Source organism: Bombyx mori, chromosome 17 (assembly GCF_030269925.1).
Source record: "Bombyx mori chromosome 17, ASM3026992v2".
NCBI classification, from domain to species: domain Eukaryota; kingdom Metazoa; phylum Arthropoda; class Insecta; order Lepidoptera; family Bombycidae; genus Bombyx; species Bombyx mori.
Window position 1 is genome coordinate 12,804,019 of NC_085123.1, and position 22,715 is coordinate 12,826,733.

Sequence of the window (22,715 nt, forward strand, 5' to 3'; positions counted from 1 at the left end):
GTTAGTAGTAAATATATATCAACTAAGTAGTAATTCCGAAAAATAATCGCAACTAAAACCCAGTTTTATTTTTCATAATCAATAAATTATCAAACATTATTCGGGCACAGTAACTTTAGTCGTCCAAAATGTTTAGCTACTTCCTTGTTATGCTAGACACTGCTCAGTATTATTCACCTTATTTGCACCACTCCCGATAACTTCCCGTTAGAGTTAAGAAGAGAGATAAACTTAGAATTCAGCACTATGCACTCCATCGCGCAGGTGAACCTACTAACATCATTGTACAGTCCTGCCTTTCGTTCTTCCTATAATCACATATAAGTTATCCAAATCATGGCGTAGAATAATTTTCTAAATAGCTTCACAATCACAGTTTACGGAGAGTACGGTTTTTATATATTTTCAGTAAATCACTTTAATCTCGAAGCGCGTACATTCTATTCATATTCTCAGTAAAGTTGAAACAAGCAAAAATACTTTTACGCTGTGATCCAAAATCGAAGCAGAGTTCGAATATTTTCAAAGGATTGTATATTTTCTAAAAATCGGGAAAAGTGAATGCACTGGAGATGAAGTAGTTAGATGACTTTCCAATAAATATATTGGTCAGGTTATTTTACTAACTTGTGCCCATATCTTCGGATACGAATTATCGAATTCTTCCTTAAAATGTTCATATATTTCATACCTAAGTAGAAAATCTAAGAGCACAGTAACAATCGGCAAGGGTACAAATTTTAACAATTAATTAAATCAAGATCTCCTTGCGAGAAACTTAAGCCTCCTTGTAGCGCCCGAAATCAAGAATTTTAAGAAAAGGCAATAATTTAGAACAAACAAGACGTCTGAATAAGCAATCAAAACGTCTAGAACATTCGGAAGGGACACAATTTACATTGAAATTTCTAAGTTTGTTGGTATTGAACTGTAATTTAATAAATCGACCGTAAATTTTATTCAAACTAAGCATGTTTTATTTTTTGCGTGCTTATAGAGCACGGGCTATCGCCATCCTATCGCCCTGCTGCTTGTTTTTATGTGTCTAAGCAGGAAGACCAACCCTCTCTATTAGTTATTAACACTATATGAATTATTTCACCTACCTAAACACGAGTTCAAATCTCAGTTGCTTTGGAGTAACACCTATATCCTCCTTAACGAAATGCCTGGTTATTTAGCGTCATATGTAGGTAATTAGGGGCGTAGTTACAACAAGGACACCACCGCACTAGAAGAGTTCGTTGGCACTACCACAATAGTGGTAGGACCTCTTGGGAGTCCGCACGGGTAGGTACCACCACCCTGCCTATTTCCGCCGTGAAACAGTAATGCGTTTCGGTTCGAAGGGTGGGGTAGCCGTTGTAACTATACTGAGATCTTAGAACTTATATCTCGAGGTGGGTGGCGCATTTACGTTGTAGATGTCCATGGGCTCCAGTAACCACTTAACACCAGGTGGGCTGTGAGCTCGTCCATCCATCTAAGCAATAAAAAAAAAATACTTCCTACATCAGTTGCTAAATCAGCTGTACTTGATTGGAATACGAATGGACCATCCCTGAAATCATCGCACATCGGTCCGCAGACCTTAACTGACCCTGAGGCTTGGACCTTACGAAATTTAAGCATAAGCTATTATTGCTATTTTAAAAAATGTACCATTCATAAATGCCTCCTAATCTAATTATCAAAGAAATACCATAGGAAATAAGATATTGTGTAATCCTGTCACACCACAAATACCGTAAAATGTGACGACTAAGATAAATCTTATGCGGCTTTTATGTAAATAGGCTTATCAACGTATAAAATGTATGTTTGTGGAAAACTTTTTTCATGAACCTCATTATAATTTTAAAATAGTCTTTTTTGGAAAGTTAGGTAACTAAGGTAACCGTTTTCATAGTAACTTTATTATAATCAACGAAGTTTCGTATTTTATAAAAGCGCTTTATGAAAAAACAAAGGCTTCATAATTTAGGTACCATTAGATAAAACATTATGAAACACGAAGGAGTCACGCGATCGTACATTTGACCCACTTTTAATAAACTAACCTTAAGTACACTTCATTAACCACAGATAATTGTTGTTGGGGTGTTTTTTTATTCGATGACTAGCTGACCCGGCAGACTTCGTAGTCCCTCAGTCGATAAAGAAAAGACCTAAACTTTTGTATAAAATAAACTTAAAAAAAAAGAAAAACAAAATTGTTATTTTTATTTAATTTCGAGCATTTTCATATTTATTTACCTTTTAAACTTTCTCTGGACTTCCACAAATAATTTAAGACCAAAATTAGCCAAATCGGTCCAGCCGTTCTCGAGTTTTAGCGAGACTAACGAACAGCAATTCATTTTTATATATATAAATAATAAATAATATAGATTATTAAGGTTAAATCAGTTAGGCATTATGGTTTGATTCCTATGAAGATTGTAAGATACTACACAGACTTGGAAAAAAGTATTTGTTAAAATATGGCAAATTTAAAATCAGTATTTATGTTGATTCAAGATTATCCCGATAAATAATTTCGGTTATGTGAAGAAACAAATATTTAAAAAAATATATTTCTAAGAGATACATAAAAATGAATAATATGAATGACTTTTGGTGCTAGTCTTGTTTCATTTGAGAACATCACTTAAAGCTTTTTCAAGGGACCGTCAAAGTTTGAAAACAAAATAAAGGGTCGGGTTTTTAGGCCTTTAGCACCTGCTACCTGGATGTTGTGAGGATTAGAAAGAGACAGCTGCTTCAAATATTTTTATTTATACATGCAGCTGTCTCTGTTTTTCTTTTTGATATCTGATGTTAAACTGTCAACTCCGGGTCTTTTGAAAGATAAGTTTAGTATTAAGCATAATTTGATATGATTATTAAAAACTAGAGGTCCCGCAGTAGTCGAAATTCGACTATAATTAATTAGAATTGTAAGAAATACATGGTATGTATTGTGTGTAATGTTTTCTTTATTGGTTTAATGTATCTTTTATGCAAAAATTAAAGCATTGTGCACTTCTCTATATTCTCTATAAGTGTGGAAAATTTCATAATCCTCCGTCCGCGCGTTTCGTAAAACGGGATACATAGTTTTTGCTTCACGTATTAATATATAGATAATTTACATTTAACATTGATTCGTGTGTTACTTGTAAATTGAGTATGTAGATACTTTGGCAGTGTTGCTCAAAATCTATCATCAATGCTACGACGATGAATTGAAAACACTGCAAATTGAAATCGCTGCGTTTTATTATTTGAAATTGGATTTAAAACGGCGAGATAGGTATTTGAATTCATACGACGCCGATTGAATTCAGAGAATTCCTTGTGTTTGAATACCGAAAACGAAGCTGGTTCGAATTTCGAATTTCGAAACAGCTTCGCCGGCAAATTCAACGCCTGCACGACAGATTTAATAAAAGATATATTCACTTGCAGAAATAGAAAAACATCTTTTTTTTTACACAGGACAATAACGCACGTTGAAAAACGCCGCTGTTTCTGTAAATAGTCTGCATTCGACCTTATGTTTTTTTTTAATTTTTTTATTTCACTAGGATTACAGTTGCGCTGGTTTCTTTTATAAACATTCTAATAACGATATTCATTACTGTTTGCAAGCTGTACTTAGCAATACAATATTCTCTGTTGTTTTCACAAATTGAAGACACAATTAAAACTACTTTTGCGGTATGATCTCGCGTTAAATGGTTCCCCTGGAAATAATATGGACTACCTTTCATTACACTGTTATGTCTTGCCCACAGATATTAAATGTAGTTCACACATGCGTATTTGCGCGCGGGTACTGAGTAGAAAATAACTAGTAAGAATAATAATGTGCGTATATACCAAATCACACCTAGATAATTTAAATATATCACAATCAATGGCCCAACGTTAGTTTTTGTCTAGTAGTTTACTGGTGGTAGGACCTCTTGTGAGTCCGCACGAGTGGGTACCACCACCCTGCTTACACTTATATTAACAAAAAAAACAATAAACAAAAACAGGTCAGGTACAACTAAACACATAAACATCTTCTATGTACACTAGCGTTATAATTGTAAGAATTTCTGTATAATACTATCGCAACCCTGAAACCGTCAATGAAAGTGTTGCCATAACAAAGTTAAAGTTCAATATAAGTTTATCGGGCCCGAAGGCTTACTAAAGGGTCGCAACTTGAATAACTTTGGTCTCATTAGTAAGTTCGGGAGTAGTCCACAAAGCTAGTGAAACTTTCCTTCATGCTTAATAATAAACAATATTGACTTTTAAGATTTAAACCTCGTATAGACGTCTCAAGCTTTCTTTCCTTTACTTACGGTACTTTAAGTATCTTTTTTAGTATCTCACCAATAGTTCTGAATACCTATACTTACATTAATCTGATAGTAATGATTATTTTATTTTATCATTTTAATTTTGCAAACTATCCCTGCCAAATGTTCTTGTAAACTATGGACACATGTACGAAACACTTAAGTTTCTAAAGAAACTCTCGCTTTAGCTAGTGTACGTCAAACACACACACAGTGACAAAAACTTTTCCTGAAATAACACTGAACAAATGTTTAAAGTTTAAATTCAGTCTCATAGACAGTTCGAACCGGCAGAACACAAAAGAAGAAACAAATAAAGTCATTTCAAACATATTAGTGTTAGATCCGTAACGGCTAGAAGCCTTCTCGTATCGTCTCCGCCTTTCAGAATAAATTATATACATAGATAAAAAAAAACTTAACTGAGTTTATTCTGTCGGTCAATTTTATATCGACTTTTGTCACATTTTTATTTTTTATACTAGCGACCCGCCCTCGCTTCGCTTGGGAAACATTAAATTTTATTATTGTTAGGCGAAGCCCGCCATGTTGCGCGCGTTCCGATAATAACTGCAGGTGACGCCGCGGAGCGAAGCTAGTCTAAGAAAAGTAGCCTAAGTTACTCCTTATATCATCAGCTACCTATTAATGAAAGTCTCATCAAAATCGGTCTAGCCATTCCAAAGATTAGCCGGAACAAACAGACAGACAGACAGACAAAAATTGTAAAAAATGTTATTTTGGTGTATGTACCGTATATATATTCATATGCATGTAGCAAAAAGCGGTTATTTCAATACTACAAACAGACACTCTAATTTTATTTATATGTATAGATAAGTAAAAAAAAAAACATTTTTGGTAGACACAAAAAAAGCAAACACACGCCGTATATGGACAGGCTAGAAAAAACAACTTTGCATTGGATACACGGCTATCAATCACGCCTCCAATCATTGTTCAATAAGTTTAAGGTATGATCAATCACATCAGCGCTATGTTTGGTCGCTCTGCATTCTTTAAAATCAAGGCTTCTTGCCTATCTCTATACCTACAAACGTTATGAAACTTCAATGATCAACTATCGACCGACTGAATCAATCTCGTGTTTGACACAAAGCGAAAGAAATCACGTTCTTAAAAATTATCTTTGTCGTCACAAATCACGACCGCGGCTCACCGTGGAATACGTATTCCAAAGCGTGGATATCTTATCAAATCAAAATTATTGTGCAAACGAGAACAGTTTATCGGGCAATCTCGAAGGCGGCGCACCGGGTCACAGCGAGGTCTCGAGCCTTACCATTTACCACTTCGTTTTAGCCACGCCATTCGGCAAACCGTTCGCGCTTCGAGTGAACGTCAGAACGCGCGACTCACGTAACTATTGTACTGTGAATAGAGTGCGCGAAGTCGATCGCGACGTGCAATGCCCAAGGCTCCGCGTGTCCCGCTACCCTTAGCAGGGCTATGGAGACCCTCCTCGACAAATTCAAAAGGGAGCAAGGAGGGCTGCGACGTTCCAGATCCGTCCGCGCTTCACTGCGACTGATAGGGAACCGCTGGCGTTCGAACAAGGAAGAACCACCGGCAGATGATATAGACAACGTGAAACGGAACACCGTCGTGTTTACGAAGCCTATTTGGTGCGAGAAGGAGTACGACGACGTCGCTTACGCCGGAGTAAACGGTACGTACAAGCCAAAAACTCCGGTCATGGCGAAACGGAAAGTGGAACCGTTAAAACAGAGAAGGAAAAGTGGAGACGTGGACTTGAGTTTGAAGCCTCAGAGACAAAAGAAAATCGAGAAGAAGTTCAGTGATTTGTTTACGAATAAAAAACAAAAGAGTGTATCTGCAAAAGAGCTGATTATACCAGAGAAGATACCCCCAAAGGCAGCCGCAATACTGCATATTCATGCGCCGGAGAAAGATAAAAAGAAGAAACTTAAGTCAATGGGGAAATCTGAATCTGCTAAGTCAATGTCAGATTTTGTAGTTCAGAAACGTGTGCGGCGAGGATCCGAAGGGGATACGTTCCCTCACCAGCCAAGGGGCCGGGTCAACCCGGCGTTTGTGTACAGCACCCCACCAAAGGAGAGAAAGCTGCCCATGTCGCCGACTTCTTACCTGAGTACGTAAAACATTATTCTCTTCACGTTTTCTCACGATTTCGATTGTTCGGTTGTAATAAATAAGGTATAAATAAAGTTAATCATAAGTCATAGATGAGGTTTTCAAGAATCTCCAATATTTTACTGGAAAAATATTTCGTAATGATAGCGTGACGTCAAAAAGATTCGTGACAAATAAAATAGTACACAGTATAAAACAAAGTAGTTAGTTTAATGTATAAAAGAATAATGAAGATTGCGTGATACATAAAATCAAAATAATTCGACAGCTTTTAAACTTTTATGATTCTCTCCAATATTCACTACACTAAACTAAAGCGCAGAGATAATTAAAATCACATTTATGATAGGGGGTCGCCCTTGACCACTAAAACCGTACACGTTGAAAATAATATAGTGACAATAAAAAGCTCGAGATTAAATCGTAAAAGCAGTTTTAATTATGTCTACGCCTTGCGAAAACCGAAGAAAATACATAAAACCTAGACTGCAGTGATTAAAGTAATGCAAAATAAAAATACGATTAATAATCTATAAATTTTAATAGTTTTAGCATTTTATTAAAACGTCTTGTTACTTCTAAAATTTGACTTAGTCTATTTTTATGCAGATCGACTGCAATTTATTAGGGAAACCAGGATTCAGTTTTACTTTAATAAATAGAGGTTGTTTTTATATATTTTTGATTTTATTCGCCAAAAAGCATTTTAATATTTGACAACATGAAAATTGAGATGGCAGTTCTAAAAACTAATTATATTTTCTTTTAAGAAAACTTCGCCGCCCCCTTCGGTTGACTTCCAAACCGTTAGTAATTTAACTAAAAGAAATACTTCGAAAACATCAAATTATCTGCGTAAGCAGTTTTATCTGAATAAACTTAATTAAAGAACAAGTGTAGATTAATCACTATTTCAATTTTAGCGATCACTGCGTATTTAAACGAGTCGATCATTTGCCATTTCAATCTTAGCGACCACCGTAAATATTGCTTCTTTTAATGCTCTAAAACGGATTACAATTTTTTAGGGTTGTCAATTTGTCATTATTTTAGTCAAATAAATATATATTTTAAGCGCTTTATGTTTTTTGCAGTAAACGATTCACAATTGATGAGCTGTGAACTCACAGTCCAAACTAAGCGGGTAGATTAACAAAACAAGCTCTTAAGCTTCAAGCAGTCGCTCGGTCATTAACCCCAATAATTATTGCGGCTAGTTTGCTTAAGAAGACGTCAAAGAACTTATCAAAAATTGTCTATTGCATTAGTGCAATATTGAATAGAATTGCTAATTAGGCGTGACAGGTAAAAAGTGTTGTTGGTTCTCAGCTGCCATAGAAATGAAAACCATTTTCATTCACCTCCAGAATACACGAATTGGAAATAAGAGTATTTTTACAGTTCAGTGCTTTCCGGAGATGTCGTCGAAATATTTACAGCAAAATAAGTTGTCTTCGTCGATTTTGCGGTGCGCGGTGCTATGACATCTTTTATTTTCACATCCTCGATGGACTAGTTAGTGCCCCGGCATTGCTTATATTTATAATCACAATCTCGGGTATCTTCATTTCACTAAATGTTTTGACGCTAATCGAAGTTCATAGACGCAATCAGAGGTCAATAGACGACTTTCTACGGCCTAGTGATCGTTGCAATTGCAATACACGATTGAATGTACTGTAACTATGCCGATTTATTGAAAAAAAAAAATACATTAATGAAGTAATTATCCAAGCTGCTTATTTCATCGTTGCTAATTTCTGGCTAGGGTTGTCAAAGACACTATTTGTTAGCTATGTTAATTTATTTTGTCATTTCATGTAGGTACCTAATATTATTACGAGGTCAGAGCGTCTTGAATGATATGCATAGCGAGATTAATGGGTTTTAGACAAAAAAGTTTGATAGCCCTAGGTTAACATTCACAATAATTTATATCCTGTTTTGCTAACTCAAGTTGTAGTCTCTTATTGCCAAACGCGGTTAGTCGTTGAAGTCAGATACGCGGTCGATATTAAACTACACCAAATCGAATTGAAGCATCTTGTTATGTTTTTTTAGTTTAATAGGTTTGATACGCTTTCATCGAGATATTGACATTTGAAATCGATGTCTCAAGTTCATTGGAATATCACCCGACCCGGGACGTCTCCAAATGTGAACGCATGATTGCTCCGCAGTAAGAACGAGCCCAATGACCATCGGAACGGAAATAAGGGGTTTAAATCAAATACAAGAAAAAGCGCCCAAAGGGAACCTTTTCTCTAAAATTTATAATTTTTTATCAAACTTTTACTGATTATGATGGATTAATATGTTTTGTTTCAAAAACAAATACTTTTTTTTTCCTCTTACGCTGAGACGAACAAGCATTTTAAATTAAACCTTTGCCAATCCTATTATTGAACATTGATTTTCAATTCGAAATTTTTTAACACATCTGTCAATCGCAAAGACTGTGACATGTATGTATACATAATACGTAATTATAACTGCGATTATGGTTGATAGTTTATTTTGTAATATTGTCCAAATAATACAAAGCCTTTTATTGTTTAGATGAGTGGATGAGCTCACGGTTGACTGGTTAGTATTAAGCGGTTACCGGACATCAACGACGTAAATGCATAATTCAATACATTAATCCGAAATGCATTACTGCTTCGTGCAAAATTAGATAGGGTGATACCCCTACGGGTCCACAATACACCTATTAATACAAACAAATCCCAAATGAACATCCTTAATAAACAATGCGTTGCAAATGCTTATTGATAGTTAATTAATGTTAGCATAATTGAACTGCGAAATAACTGAACGCTAAACCACTGAGTGTTATTATAATTTCGCGTTCTCTTTCAGGCAGCATGCAATTATAGAAATAAAATATAATAGAGAAGATTAATATTTTGTACGTAGTAATTACATATTCAAAATAAAGATTATTATTTATATAAAAAAAAACTGTTACGAATCTATTAAAACTATATTTGCGATTTAATTTAGCGTTTATTTCAGTCATTACATTATTTCGGACGTTTTGAATAATTTTCCGTTTCCAACTACAGAATACTTTTTACTACTATGACGTGTTTTGGGCGACGTCGACTACTTTCCATTCTGTCTAAAGTGATGTCTAAAGTGCTATGAACTGCTATGTATAGGCATAATTTTATTGATGCTGAAAACACACCCGAGACAAAATCAAGAGTCTACCAGTCTAACAGTTCTACTGGTGGTAGGACCTCTTGTGAGTCCGCGCGGGTAGATACCACCACCCCGCCTATTTCTGCCGTGAAGCAGTAATGCGTTTCGGTTTGAAGAGTGGGGCAGCCGTTGTAACTATATTGAGATCTTAGAACTTAATATCTCAAGGTGGGTGGCGCATTTACGTCGTAGATGTCTATGGGCTCCAGTAACCACTGAACACCAGGTGGGCTGTGAGCTCGTCAACCCATCTAAGCAATAAAAAATAAATAAATGAAATACTTTACAGACTTAATGTGTATTTGGAAAAGGGTAAGCCCCGAGTTTCTAGCAGTTTCTTCTCGGTGGTGAAACTGCATTCCGAATCGGCGCTGGTCATGACGAATTCGAAGCGTGAATCAAAAAATATCTTGATTTCTCATGGAAACCGCTCCTAAAGCCGAGACGGAATAAACTGCTTGCCTATAACATACGGGAAAACGATTATAAATAACTAATAGAATATGTATTTGTAATTCTGCTCCGAACTTAACTCCAATAAAACATTGAATAAATACTTCGCTAAATTTTTTGGAGGGTAGTAAGTAATCGTTTAATTTCAAATGAACATTTTTTATACAATACTAGCTGACCCGGCAGACTTCGTAGTGCCTCAATCAATAAATAAAATACTTAAACGTTTCTATAAAATAAACTTAAAACAAAAAAAAGGAAAAACAACATTGTTATTTTTATTTAATTCCGAGGATTTATTTACCTTTTAAACCTTCTCTGGACTTCTATGAATAATTCAAGACCAAAATTAAACAAATCGGTCCAGCCGTTCTCGAGTTTTAGCGAGACTAGCGAACAGCAATTCGTTTTTATATATATAGATTGTGTGCGTGAATTAATTGTTTCACGGTGGTGTCCAAGTGAAGCGGTGACGGGTGGTTTTGGTGGTGATATCTTCAGCGCATCTTCTACTTATTTTCTTCACTTTATCCCACTAGATGGGGTCGGCACAGCCATTTTTTCTCTTCTAGTCTCTTCTATCAGCCGTCAGCTCAACACTCCTCTCTCATATCGTCTTTCACACACTCAATCCATGTCTTTTTCGGTCGACCTCTTCCCCCTCTACCAAGCACTACCATTTCCATACATCTCCTAGTCACATGCAGTCACCTTCGGTACATCGTTGAACGGGATGTAGGGATCCGCTTCGACACAATATACTAAATTGACTTTATTGTATTAGTAATTTCATAATTCGTTTAATTTCAAGTATGTTAGATTGCGTACTGTAAAAGCTGGAAATCGTCGTAGCCCAAAAGGATAAGACGTATTAATACCGGTATTAACGTATTAAGCGATGCGACTAGGCTGAGTTTCAATACCTCGAGCCTGTATTGATTTGATTTGATTTGAATACGTACCTAAAACGTATTACTGCCAAACCGTGTACAGAAATAGCAACGTTTAATAAAAATAAAACCCGCATATATAATATATATATGCATAAATTTGTGTTATTAATAAGGGTATCTGGTACTCCCACGCCACTAGGTCGAAGCAATCATGATTTCCGGCTTATTGAGTCGGACAGCCGATATGCAATACAAAGAAGACTTCAAGCCCTCGTCTCGGGTGGTTGGATGCATTTAAGTCCTGATCCATGGGCTTCAATAATTTAATACCAATATGGTCATGACCTTGTTCACCGATCTGGGTAATAAAAATAAAACATTTGACTTTCATTTCGTTATTTTTCCAATACCATATGACCAGGAATCTTCTCAGTGAGTCGCGATTCCCAACCGGTGGTAGTTTCTGCGAAGCACTGCTCTTGCCAGGGCCAGTTTTACCAATTCTCTCAGGTTGAACCAGTGAGCTCGCCTACCGGTCCATGCGTAATTGGAATAGAACTTATGCTAAAAAAAGATACACGAATAATGAGAGAATGAAAAATATCCAAATCTATTCGCTGTAAAACAATAAGAACCATTGTTAAGATACTCAAACCAGGTTCTCATTATACACAATAATGGATTCACAAATCCTAAATACAAACAAAAAAAATATATTTTTATTCAACTCGAGCAGGACCAAAATGTCAGCTTTCTAATTGCGTAGCAATTATTTCATTGTTACGTAAAAACGGCCAGTGCGCGAAATGGCGCGCAGCTCCCAGCCATTGTTTGATTGTACCCAGTTCCAAACATTTACGTAACTTCATATCATAGCTTAAAAATTAAAGGCGAAGTTTGAAATGGAATGTTATCGCAACACCACCCAACAATACAAAATATGTTAACCTCAAACGCTATAACGATATAATCGTATAAATTGGCACTTTCTATTATTATTTTTTATGGATTCCCATTATTTTTGTTACGATTATAAAATTTCGACGAAGTTTAAGTCTGATATTGGTTACGCCCATCACAGAATCACTATATATACTTCTAAGCAACTGGGCCGAGCAGTCTCGTAAAACCCCGTCTTTCTTTCCATTTTTTTTCTTTTTTCTACCTATGCTGATAGACTTGAGAGGCTACATTAGCGTTACCCTAGCGTGTAGGTGAGCTCTCGGGGCTCAAATCCGAGGTGTTGCTAACACTGGCCCTAGCAAAAGCAGTGCTTCGCAGAATCTACCACCGGATCGGAAACGCGACCCACTGAGAAGATCCGGCGAGAAACTCATTGGGCAATTTCTTTCCTGTCTTTCCTTCCCGTCTTTCCTTCTTACTATAATTCGATTTAATTTTTGTCTATTTTTGAGTGATGATCAGAATATGCCCACAATGCAAAATAAGACGATGATACCAGCCTATTTGGATTTAATACAACCAGTAAGCTTACGATCTGTTCAAAAAACGTAATTTAAAATCAAATCCGTGCGCGATTCTGCGTGTTTTGGTAAACATCTTAGTTTCCATTGTGAAAGAATTATGAGTTCGTGTTTGAGGGAATAATGCGAATATGTATGTACAAATGCAATTGATCGGGGTATGTAGTTTAGTTGTATGTAGTGTAGTGTTGTTATGCTTGAACATACAAATCTACTAGGCATATTTGGTAAAACAAATATCCTGCCTTCTATTAGCTAATGATTCCTGACAATAGTTATCAAAAAATTAGGATATTACGAGATTTTGATACTTATGCAGAGGTTTTAATTTTTTTGCGCGAATTGTAAATTTTAGCGAGTTATTTTTCTTTCTTATCTCCTCGTGGAAGTTCCAATAAAATCATTCCAGTCATTAGGTGATTAACCAAAATAAATGGTGGTAGGAACTTGTGAGTCCGCGCGGGTGGGTACCACCACCTTGCCTATTTCTGCCGTGAAACAGTAATGCGTTTCGGTTTGAAGGGCGGGGCAGCCGTTGTAACTATACTTGAGACCTTAGAACTTATATCTCAAGGTGGGTAGCGCATTTACGTTGTGGATGTCTATGGGCTCCAGTAACCACTTAACACCAGGTGGCATGTGAGCTCGTCCATCCATCTAAGCAATAAAAAAAATTGACTTTTTTTTTCTAAATCTAACATATACGTACCAATATTTCGATACCCATTTGTCTATTCCTCTTCACCAGCTTTCAAAATCTTGTTCCTTTTATATGTCGTGGGTCAAGTACTGTGTTGTCGTGAATCGATGTGTTCCAAATCTGTAAAACGTGATCGTGCACTATTGTGATTTGTTTACAATATTGGCGTGACTGACTCAGGTGCTACTCATAGGGTGCATCGTAAACCATACAGGTAGGTACTTGCCCATTTCTACCGCGAAACAATCGGACCTTCTGGTTAAAGAAGACGTCAGCCTCATGGTATGTTTGGGTTTCAACAACTATGTCACACTAGATGGGCCATTTTTCAACCATCTCTTATGCGTAAATAGATGACGGTCTTTGGGCGCGCATCACGTAAAAGTACTCGATAGATTTCGATGAATTACTTTAGCTTTACTTACTAGATACTTTGCCCCTTATAAGAAAGATTTCGTCTTATTTATAATATATAATCAAATTAGTAAAGTTTAAAAACTACAGTACAGTACAACTCGATAGATGTTGGTATTCGTTATTGAATCTGGGTAGTGTAATGTTAATTTCAGATTTATAAATTGGAATTCACAAACGACTAGAACGACTTAGAACTTAGCAAACACCATATGACTTGATTACACAATGACATATATGTATAAAAACGCTGATTTTAACTGTAGAAAATCGATTTCGGCGTAGCTAATTATGGATATTAGCATTTACCAAATTACCATAGTTAATAGAGTTGAAAAATGATATTTTTATATTTTGACAATTGAAAGTCTAAATTTTGGTCTAAATGTTCATGATAATAAAATACAAATCCTAGAACCGAAAACGGACTGAGTAAAAGAGACACTAAAAGAAGAAACATAAAAGTCCATCTGGCACGGTGCAATGTAGAATTGCCACAGAAGAAGAAAATTGCATATTATATAAAAGGGGCGATCATAAAACTCATGCCTAATATCTAAGCGGCATGCTAAAAGGACCTGCCGTAACGACCCTACGTAATGTGGCATAAAGGCCAAAAAAGAAGAATTACCCTCAGAATACAGAAAAAAAACCGATTTTTCTGTATTCTGAGGAATTACCATAGCTTACGACACGACTACTTAAAAATCCACGCACGCCATTTTTCATATTACTTCCTGTGATCTTAAATCAAAATCTACATTCATTATTTTAGACTTGATAATAGAGCGAAGCAAAATTCGTTCGATACAATTCATATCTTGAAGTAGTTCTGACGGATTGTATGGGCGTTGTGAAGGCCTACGCTGCAGGGCAACTAATCTAACATACGTTCAGACAAATAGAGGCCAAGATTTGTATACAAATTATGAATCGGTAACAAGCGCTCGAGGCCTTATAACAATCACTATATTAAATCAAGCAAAGAAAACCTTGTTACATCAAATTTCAGTGATGCCTTCATTTCGTAACAATAATACATACATTATGTCAATATTGCCTGGCAATATTTTATTTCGTTCCGGCTTGATGATTTGAAGCTATGATGTCAAGCAAGAATTTAACAAGTCTTCACTTTTTTTTTAATATATTAAGCTGTCTAATCGAAAAATAGACCCCCTTAATAGCTAATACAGATGAGGCAGAAACGCGACGCTTCAAGGTGTTTCTCGGTTTTCCACTAAAGAAACCTTAACTAATTTATGAATGTTTATATGTGTCAAAACAAGGTAATAAAAATATTCACGGTTACTAATTATTACACAGTCGAACAAATATTCACTACGACTGTGCTTGTCATGCGTCTGATACTCAAGATAGCACCGTCTCTGTATATCACTGGATGTGCCCCGCCTTTTCTCCATTGTTAAATTTGTTCAACAACAATGAAATACGATGGGTTTTCCCGGGTTAAAGAGCCGCTTGTCTCTCTGGTGCATAAATTAGTTGTTCCTTTATCAACGGTTACGATAGCAACTCATGCTATGCGCATGCGATGGCATATAACCAGTCTGGATAAGGGTTACGTAACATTCGTTCTTAGTATTAGCGCCCATCAAATTTAAAGCCTATCGGATGGATAGTTTCGGATATCTCGTGACGATTGAATGCTATATCGTTTTCATATACACAGATTAACGAAAGAAAAATAAAATTGACGATATATAAGATATACTGTTATAGTATAAAAGCTAGTTCTATTTCTATGATATTAACCAAGAAGATAGCGTTTCTAATCAATGTAACCTGATTGAATGCAATTGATTTATTGAAATAGATACTGATAGTTCCTCTGACTGAGCATCACCAGAGGTAGTTCATACTCGAATGAAAGGGGGGCAATGGCTATACAATAAAACAAAGACTTCAACCTACCGTCTCAAGGTAGACGGTGGCCATCACGTCATAATTTAGACGGGCTGGTTGACCTTACAAACAATAAGTTCAGTCACTAAGCACCAGGTTAATCGGGAGCTCGCTAACTCATCAATAAAATAGTCTAGCAGAAAGACGCGAACTCTTTAGACGCCGCATTATGATGATCCATATCAATTACCTACTTTACCGTATTATTTTGAAATCATTTGACCGAATTAAAACAAACCTTTAAGTTGCTAGCAACAGCGATTAGTGTAAATATAGTTGCACTTGTTGTTAGTTTATATAACTGTTAAATCACATGTTATTCAAAAGTTTATATTGTTTGATCTGCGATGTTTATTTATTTTTACAAATATTTACTCAATTGCCTACTCGGAATGAAAAGTTTCTTACATTTAGAAACAGTCTTGTCTGCAATTTCTTGTAATTCATATTTGAAATACTGATAAGTGTTCTAATCATCTTAAAAATAATTGGATGGACTATGTGAAAGAGGAAAGAAGGCTGTGAATTCAGAGATGATGTATGAGAGGCCTGAATGGAAATAGAGAAGAAGAAGATTTGAAATAGTAAAAAGTGGTTATTTCTTAACTCACGTTACTTTTTAGATTAAATAATGTTAATGTACTAAAATCAAGCCTAACTTATTAGCGTAATGGGCCTTTAGAAAAAAAAGATTAACCTAAATCACCTATAATTTGATATAAATGGACACCTAAAAACTAAATCCCATTTCGCATTTCAAATTCTAATTCGCATTTCACAAAGCTGCCGTGCGTAATTATTGTACTTCTGGCCCACACCCCAATTCTCGGTTTCCTTTATTGAACACTAGCAACGAATCCCACTAAAACAACGGTAAAGCTACAAGGTGTATTCTAACAAAACGCGAAAAATCATTATTGAAAAGCGGTTCAACCTTTTGGCCTAGAAGCGCCATTGAAATTTGACACATGTCATCCGTGACATGGTTGACGTTTCACCTTGTACAAGTGAATTTGTAGTCGGAATCGTGAGTCGATCACAACATATCGCGTTTGTCAAATTAGGAAATCGGCTTATCCTTCATAGGTTACTCCTTGTTACTCTTATAATTCTGTTACAGTCTCTGCAAACGATTAGAAAAGTTTACAAATTAAATAAAGGTAAAATTTGACAATTGGCTCGATAATCGAGTTGTTGAGTAGTCCGTATTTTGTTTGAAACTTAATTTGTCCTTCGTCAGAGAGAAAGACAACGAAAAATATCCACACCATCTTATTTTTCGTGATATGACATTAACGGGGGTTAAGAAGATGAGATTGTACCATTTATAATAACAATAATTTTAATATTGTTATTAAAAATGGATAAATTATTAAACAGTCATTATTTTTAAACAGTCAATAAGTTCCATTTATTTATTTATTTATGTACACACAAAAAAGAAGACATAGTAGAGAGTAATAAGAAAATTATGTACAAAGGCACTCCATGTTACACCAAAAATTGGTCCACTATAATTCGTTTAAGATGCAGTTTCTTCGTTGTCTGTCTGTTGTCATTTATCATCAGGTCAACGTATTGTTATGTCAATGGGGTAACTTAATTTGTCTTATCAATAATCCTTTAACTAACTTAACAAGACATTAAGAATCAAGAACTGTAGTGCTTTTTAACTCGTTTTATTAGCTTGACTATATTACGTACCTACCTACCTGTACCTATTTATCTGTTTAACGAAATCTTTCAACGTAATTTGTACCAATTTCATGACATAGGATTAGCTTTAAAATTTGTCCACGTAACAAGGACAATGATTTTCCAACCAGGACAAGATCTAATGACACTAATAATATATTATCACTATTATTACAATCGTATTAAACGATTGGTAATACGATAAAATATCATTTTTATTAAATAAAATTTTAACATCTTTTTAAAAACTCTAAGAGTAAATAATGTAGGTAACCGTGAAAATTTGAAATGATAGATAAATGTATTTGTTTTGCTTTTACATTTGGTGGTTATGTTCATGTTTTTTTTTTATCTTGTCGAACCAATTGGAATAAGAGAAGGTCAATGCTATACTGAAATTACTTGGAGTTCACTTACATTCGTTCCATTTCATCGTACCCATCCAATACCATTTTCAGCTCCGTTCGCCGGCCGTATATACTGATGTGCTTTAGTTTTTGTTATCAAAAAAAGTAAGAAATAAGTCAGTTACTTCTTTAAAATCTATATATTAATACGTGAAGCAAAAACTTTGTATCCCTTTTTACGAAATTTGCGCGGACGGAGGAGTATGAAATTTTCCACACTTATAGAGAACATAGAGAAGAAGTGCACAATGCTATTTTTTTTTTAAATAATGCATAAAAGATACATTAAATCAATAAAGAAAACATTACACACACTACATACCATGTATTTGACGCACACACGCATGCATACTATTTATTGTCAAACTTTTGTTCTTGACGTCTGTTGTCAAATTGAGAATAGATTAAATATTGTTTGTCTTTGTTAATATTTTTATAGTGTAGTCTTGGCGAAATTTGTGATTATAGAAGTATAAAATACAATCATAATAGTGTACAAACTTACAATTCCAATTAATTATAGTCGAATCTCGACTACTGCGGGGCCACTAGTTTAAACAAAAACAAAAGATATGTTTTCTATAAATTGAAATAAAATCTTGGGATGTCACATTTCGATCATAAGGCGAACGCGAATATAATATTTAATATTGTTGTTTTAAATACCATCGAATTTATGTATATACGGTTTTCCTTCCTTCCAAATATAGTCGGAATTTTATTTTGCCTGTCATCAGTACATCCCTATCGCTCCCTCGTACTCGTATCCAATGGTGGTACGGCATGTTGTGAGCCTGCTCGGGTAGATACCGCCCTGCTTTTTTCGGCCGTGAAGCAGTAATACTTTTCGGTTTGAAGAGTGGAGCAGTTGTTTGCACTATAAAACTGAGACTTAGAACTAATGTCTCAAGGTGGGTGGCCGCATTTACGCGGTTGATATCTATGGGCTCTGGTAACTATTTAACACAAGTTAGGCTGTGAGCACGTGCACTAATATAAGCAATAAAGTAAGCTATAAAAAAATTCATTGGCGTCATTATCATCATCAGAATAGCGCAGTCATTATCATACTACATACATATATATTTATTGTATGTATGCATTTTCTTTAACAATGTATTCTTAATAGTATACCGCAACATACTTGCTATATCTTTATCTTTTCCAGAATTTCTGTTAATTAAACGGTTGTCTGGAAGAAATCGCTTTTAGCGATAAGACCGCCTGTTGTACAAATGTATCTGCTTGTTGACTGCTCTTAATGTTTATTGTGTTTTGGTGTGCAATAAAGTATGTTCTCTTTCTCTCTCTCTCTCTCCCTCTCACGCTATGTTCTCATGTGTATTCCACCCGTATTTTACTTGTTATGTAAGTGGCACTTGTTGAGGAATACGTTAATTGAGGACTTCATCTGATTTATTCAGTGCGGTTACGCATTTGTTTCTCGCTTATCTTTTAGAGTTTGCTCAATTGATCTTCGTTTACGATTTCTTCACACTTTCGTGACACCCATTTTGCGCAATGTCACGATTCTTTATCGCCCCTTAGTTTTTTTTTTTTCTCTCGAGTATTCACATATTCATTGTTTACTGAAATAGTAACATATAAATTTAATTAAGTCGATAAACTGCGGGGAATAAGTTGAGAATTTTTTTATGTCTAATATAGCTAACTTAAAACATTATAATAAAAATCATGTATATGGTGACAAAGCGGCTATACTAAATGAACAAAATCCATGCTTATGAAACAATTGAAACTAATTGACATCAATCTAAATATATATTGTTTCCTATTAAGCTTAACGTAGACGTTACATTAGCATACAATAATATTCACATTGGACAATGCTACAGAGTGATGGACGATAGCTTTTGTTTAAGTTTCGCGTGAATTTAACAAATTGGTTACGGTCAGACTTTAGGTAACCTAATACATATAATATGTAGGTATGTACACTGTAGGTACATTGTTCATGCATTTTATTGCAGTTATAAACTGCTTGGAGTGTTAACTGAAGGTGTTATGTAAAGGTAACTTCAATATGCAATAGAGTTTGTGCTCGCAACGTCAAAACATCATCAGCAGTCCACGCCCACTGAGTTTCTCGCCGGATCTTCTCTTTTTTTTTTATTGCCCTTGTAGGCAGACGAGCATACGGCCCACCTGATGGTGAGTGGTTACCGTCGCCCATGAACTTCAGCAATGCCAGGGGCAGAGCCAAGCCGCTGCCTACCGCTTAATACTCTCCACAAGCCTCGTTTGAAGAAGGACATGTCATAGCGCTCGGGAAACACCGTGGAGGGGAGCTCATTCCATAGCCGGATGGTACGTGGCAAAAAAGATCTCTGGATACGCACTGTGGACGACCGCAGTGGCTCCAGGTAGTATGGATGACTCTATGGATGACTCTACTCCGGTGGCGGGCGGTGCGATGGTAAAAACGAGATGCCGGTATCATCTCGAACAATTACTCAGAGCACTCCCCTCTCTGTGGGTCGCGTTTCCGATCCGGTGGTAGATTCTGCAAAGCACTGCTCTTGCTAGGGCCAGTGTTAGCAACACCTACGGTTTGAGCCCCGAGAGCTCACCTACACGCTAAAGTAACGCTGATATAGTCTGTCAAGGCTATCAGCATAGGTAGGCTAAAAAAAGGCAACCCACAAACATCCACTACTAGATGACCAATCTTGCGTGATCTTCAGCAGGTCTGTCCATCTTGTAGGAGGGGAAACTTCGTCTTCTGGTACACTGTCGCCTCTCGAGAAGGTTTTTTACCCCAATGGTGATCTGTTCTATAAGCAATGTGCCCGCCCAGCTCACAGTCACGACAACCTCGCAGTTCTTCAGGCTATATCCTTAGTTCTCCTGAGAATCTCCTCATTCCTAACTAGATCTCCCAGGGAAACCTTGACCTTATTTCTTTCCATTGCTCTTTAAGTAACTTTTAGTTATAAAACAAGGTCCATTGTGCGTGCAATGTACTTTAAATTTTCCGTAGCGAAAATATCCGCAAACGTTAAATCCAAACTTGACTCAAGTGAAAGATCGAGTAAGAACTTGATGTTATTACAATGTTTATTCTGAAATCGATAGCTTTATATGATTGATAAAAATACTTATCTTAGTATTAATAGATTTATGGTATTGCAAATGGACTCAAAGGGAAAAATATTGTGTATTTTGTCGGTGAGTTCGATGATCTGAAAAAAACTTTAAGGGATATAAATACATACAGTGCATCATAGGAGGGTGTTTGAATATTATTTCCACCTACAATAATAATTTTATTATACTGTTTTTTGCTGAAGTAAACAGTAAAATAATAGCTTGAAATTAGTGTAATTTTACGGATTTTTTCACAGAAGTGGTCTCACGCTTCGTTTATTTTTTTACACCTGAACAATAGAAATTAGAAGTTGTTTAGGATTTAATTACTAGGTTAATTATGTATATGTATGTACAAATTATTTTTTGTGTTTTTTTTCTTTTTTTTTTTGTTATTTTATTTTTTGTTTTTATAGAGCTCCAGTACGGCGCGCTGCTCGAAGGGTGCGGGGGGGAACTTCCGTCGTTAAGTGCTTGTACCCCTCACCCCCCGCACCTCGACAAAGCGACGCGCCGCCAACAGAAAGACGCACGCGCCCAACATGACAAAATCGCACAAGTTAACATACATTTGCACGGTATTTCTTATTTATTTTATTTTCTTATTTTCTTTGATTTTCATTTTTTATTTATTTTCGTAACCCAATACATCAAGATTATTGAAAAGAAAAGCCATCAATAAAATAAGTTTAGTTAAACTATAATTCTTGTTTCAGCACTCTTCGCTGCTGTCGAGCATGGGTACTTGGACAAAGCCAGAAACATACTGGACTCGACTGACGTGGATGTCAATAGGTACGTAACCTTTAAAAACTTGTTTACACCTTATCCATTTCGTGACATACCTAATTAAACAAATTCAAAACACGATCACATTTCCAGTATGTGATTTAAAACTGTCATAAAAAAAAAAAGTTATGATGTTAACACGCTCGTAAAGAATAATTTAAAGGATCAAATGATTAAAACGTAAATATGTCATTTGATATGAAAAATAACTATTGAGGTGTTGGTTTAAGTAAATATTATACATATGTATATTTGCTTAGAGAGAATAGAGAGCGAGGCCTCGCAAACCTTGTTTATGAAACTTTAAATAAACATCAAGCAAATTTAAATACAAGAGAATAGTAATAACGGTCGAATTGTGTGTAAAAATATTGTTACGCGCTGGTGTTCCGGATAAATAAAATTCTACCGAAGTACAAATTAAGAACTATATTCAACACTTAGAACACTTAAAACACTCAACAAACACTTTTAAACTCTCAATTCGCTTCTTCCGCTTCGCTTCAGGCGATCCGTTCGCTGTTTCGCTTCGAGTAGTTCCGATTACTAACTGACTGCGTGCCATCTCTGCAACGCTTTTATAGCCGATCCCACATCCCTAGAATTATCGAGAATATTCCACAAAAGTCGAGTATTGTTTGTTTCCGCTATCTGACAATAGATGACGTTGTACTTCTCGAACGTTCTAGTTGCTACTAGATACTTCGACATTCGTTCGGCTATTCGGCGATGGCGTTACTCTTATCGGTGTAACGTCTGTTGCTTATTAGGCTGTGGGATAGCATATCAGTTGGTAGTATCCGTCTAGACTAGTTCCTTTTTTTGTGGTTGTCATAGAAAGCGAGTAAGGGTTTAATCGCATAATGTGTAACAGCATAACCTTAGGATCCCATAGGCTTGTTTGAGGCATCTTTGTCTTTATGGAATACTTCTGAGATTTCGACCCCATATCTCTAAGTGGACGGTGGCATGTAGGTCGTCATATTTTGAGCTCCTTCAACCATTTAACGCCAGGTGAAATGAGAGCTCTTATCGAGCTTGCCTAGGCTCGGTTCTTGAAGAGATGGTGTACCTTTTTGTGTACCTTCGTGTGTTTATTGGCGATGTTTTCGTCACCGCTCCGATGAACGCTGAGTTCGTCACATACACAATAGAAATTAAAGCTA

General features: G+C 35.9%; 1 protein-coding gene across 5 annotated transcripts in view; it reads left to right on the forward strand.

Moving 5' to 3' along the window:
* Positions 1-22,715, forward strand: part of LOC101745926 (ankyrin repeat and fibronectin type-III domain-containing protein 1) — a 79,310-nt gene that overhangs the window by 25,930 nt on the left and 30,665 nt on the right. For 2 of the 5 annotated variants that reach the window (XM_038016708.2, XM_038016711.2), the window contains exons 2-4: positions 5,661-6,471; positions 21,177-21,338; positions 21,477-21,555. In XM_038016708.2, the coding sequence (XP_037872636.1) occupies positions 5,808-6,471; positions 21,177-21,338; positions 21,477-21,555 (905 nt within the window). In that variant the 5' untranslated portion in view covers positions 5,661-5,807. Of the gene's footprint in view, positions 1-3,382; positions 6,472-21,176; positions 21,339-21,476; positions 21,556-22,715 lie in introns of those variants that run through there. The other 3 variants (XM_062673420.1, XM_038016710.2, XM_038016713.2) reach the window with 3 other exon arrangements.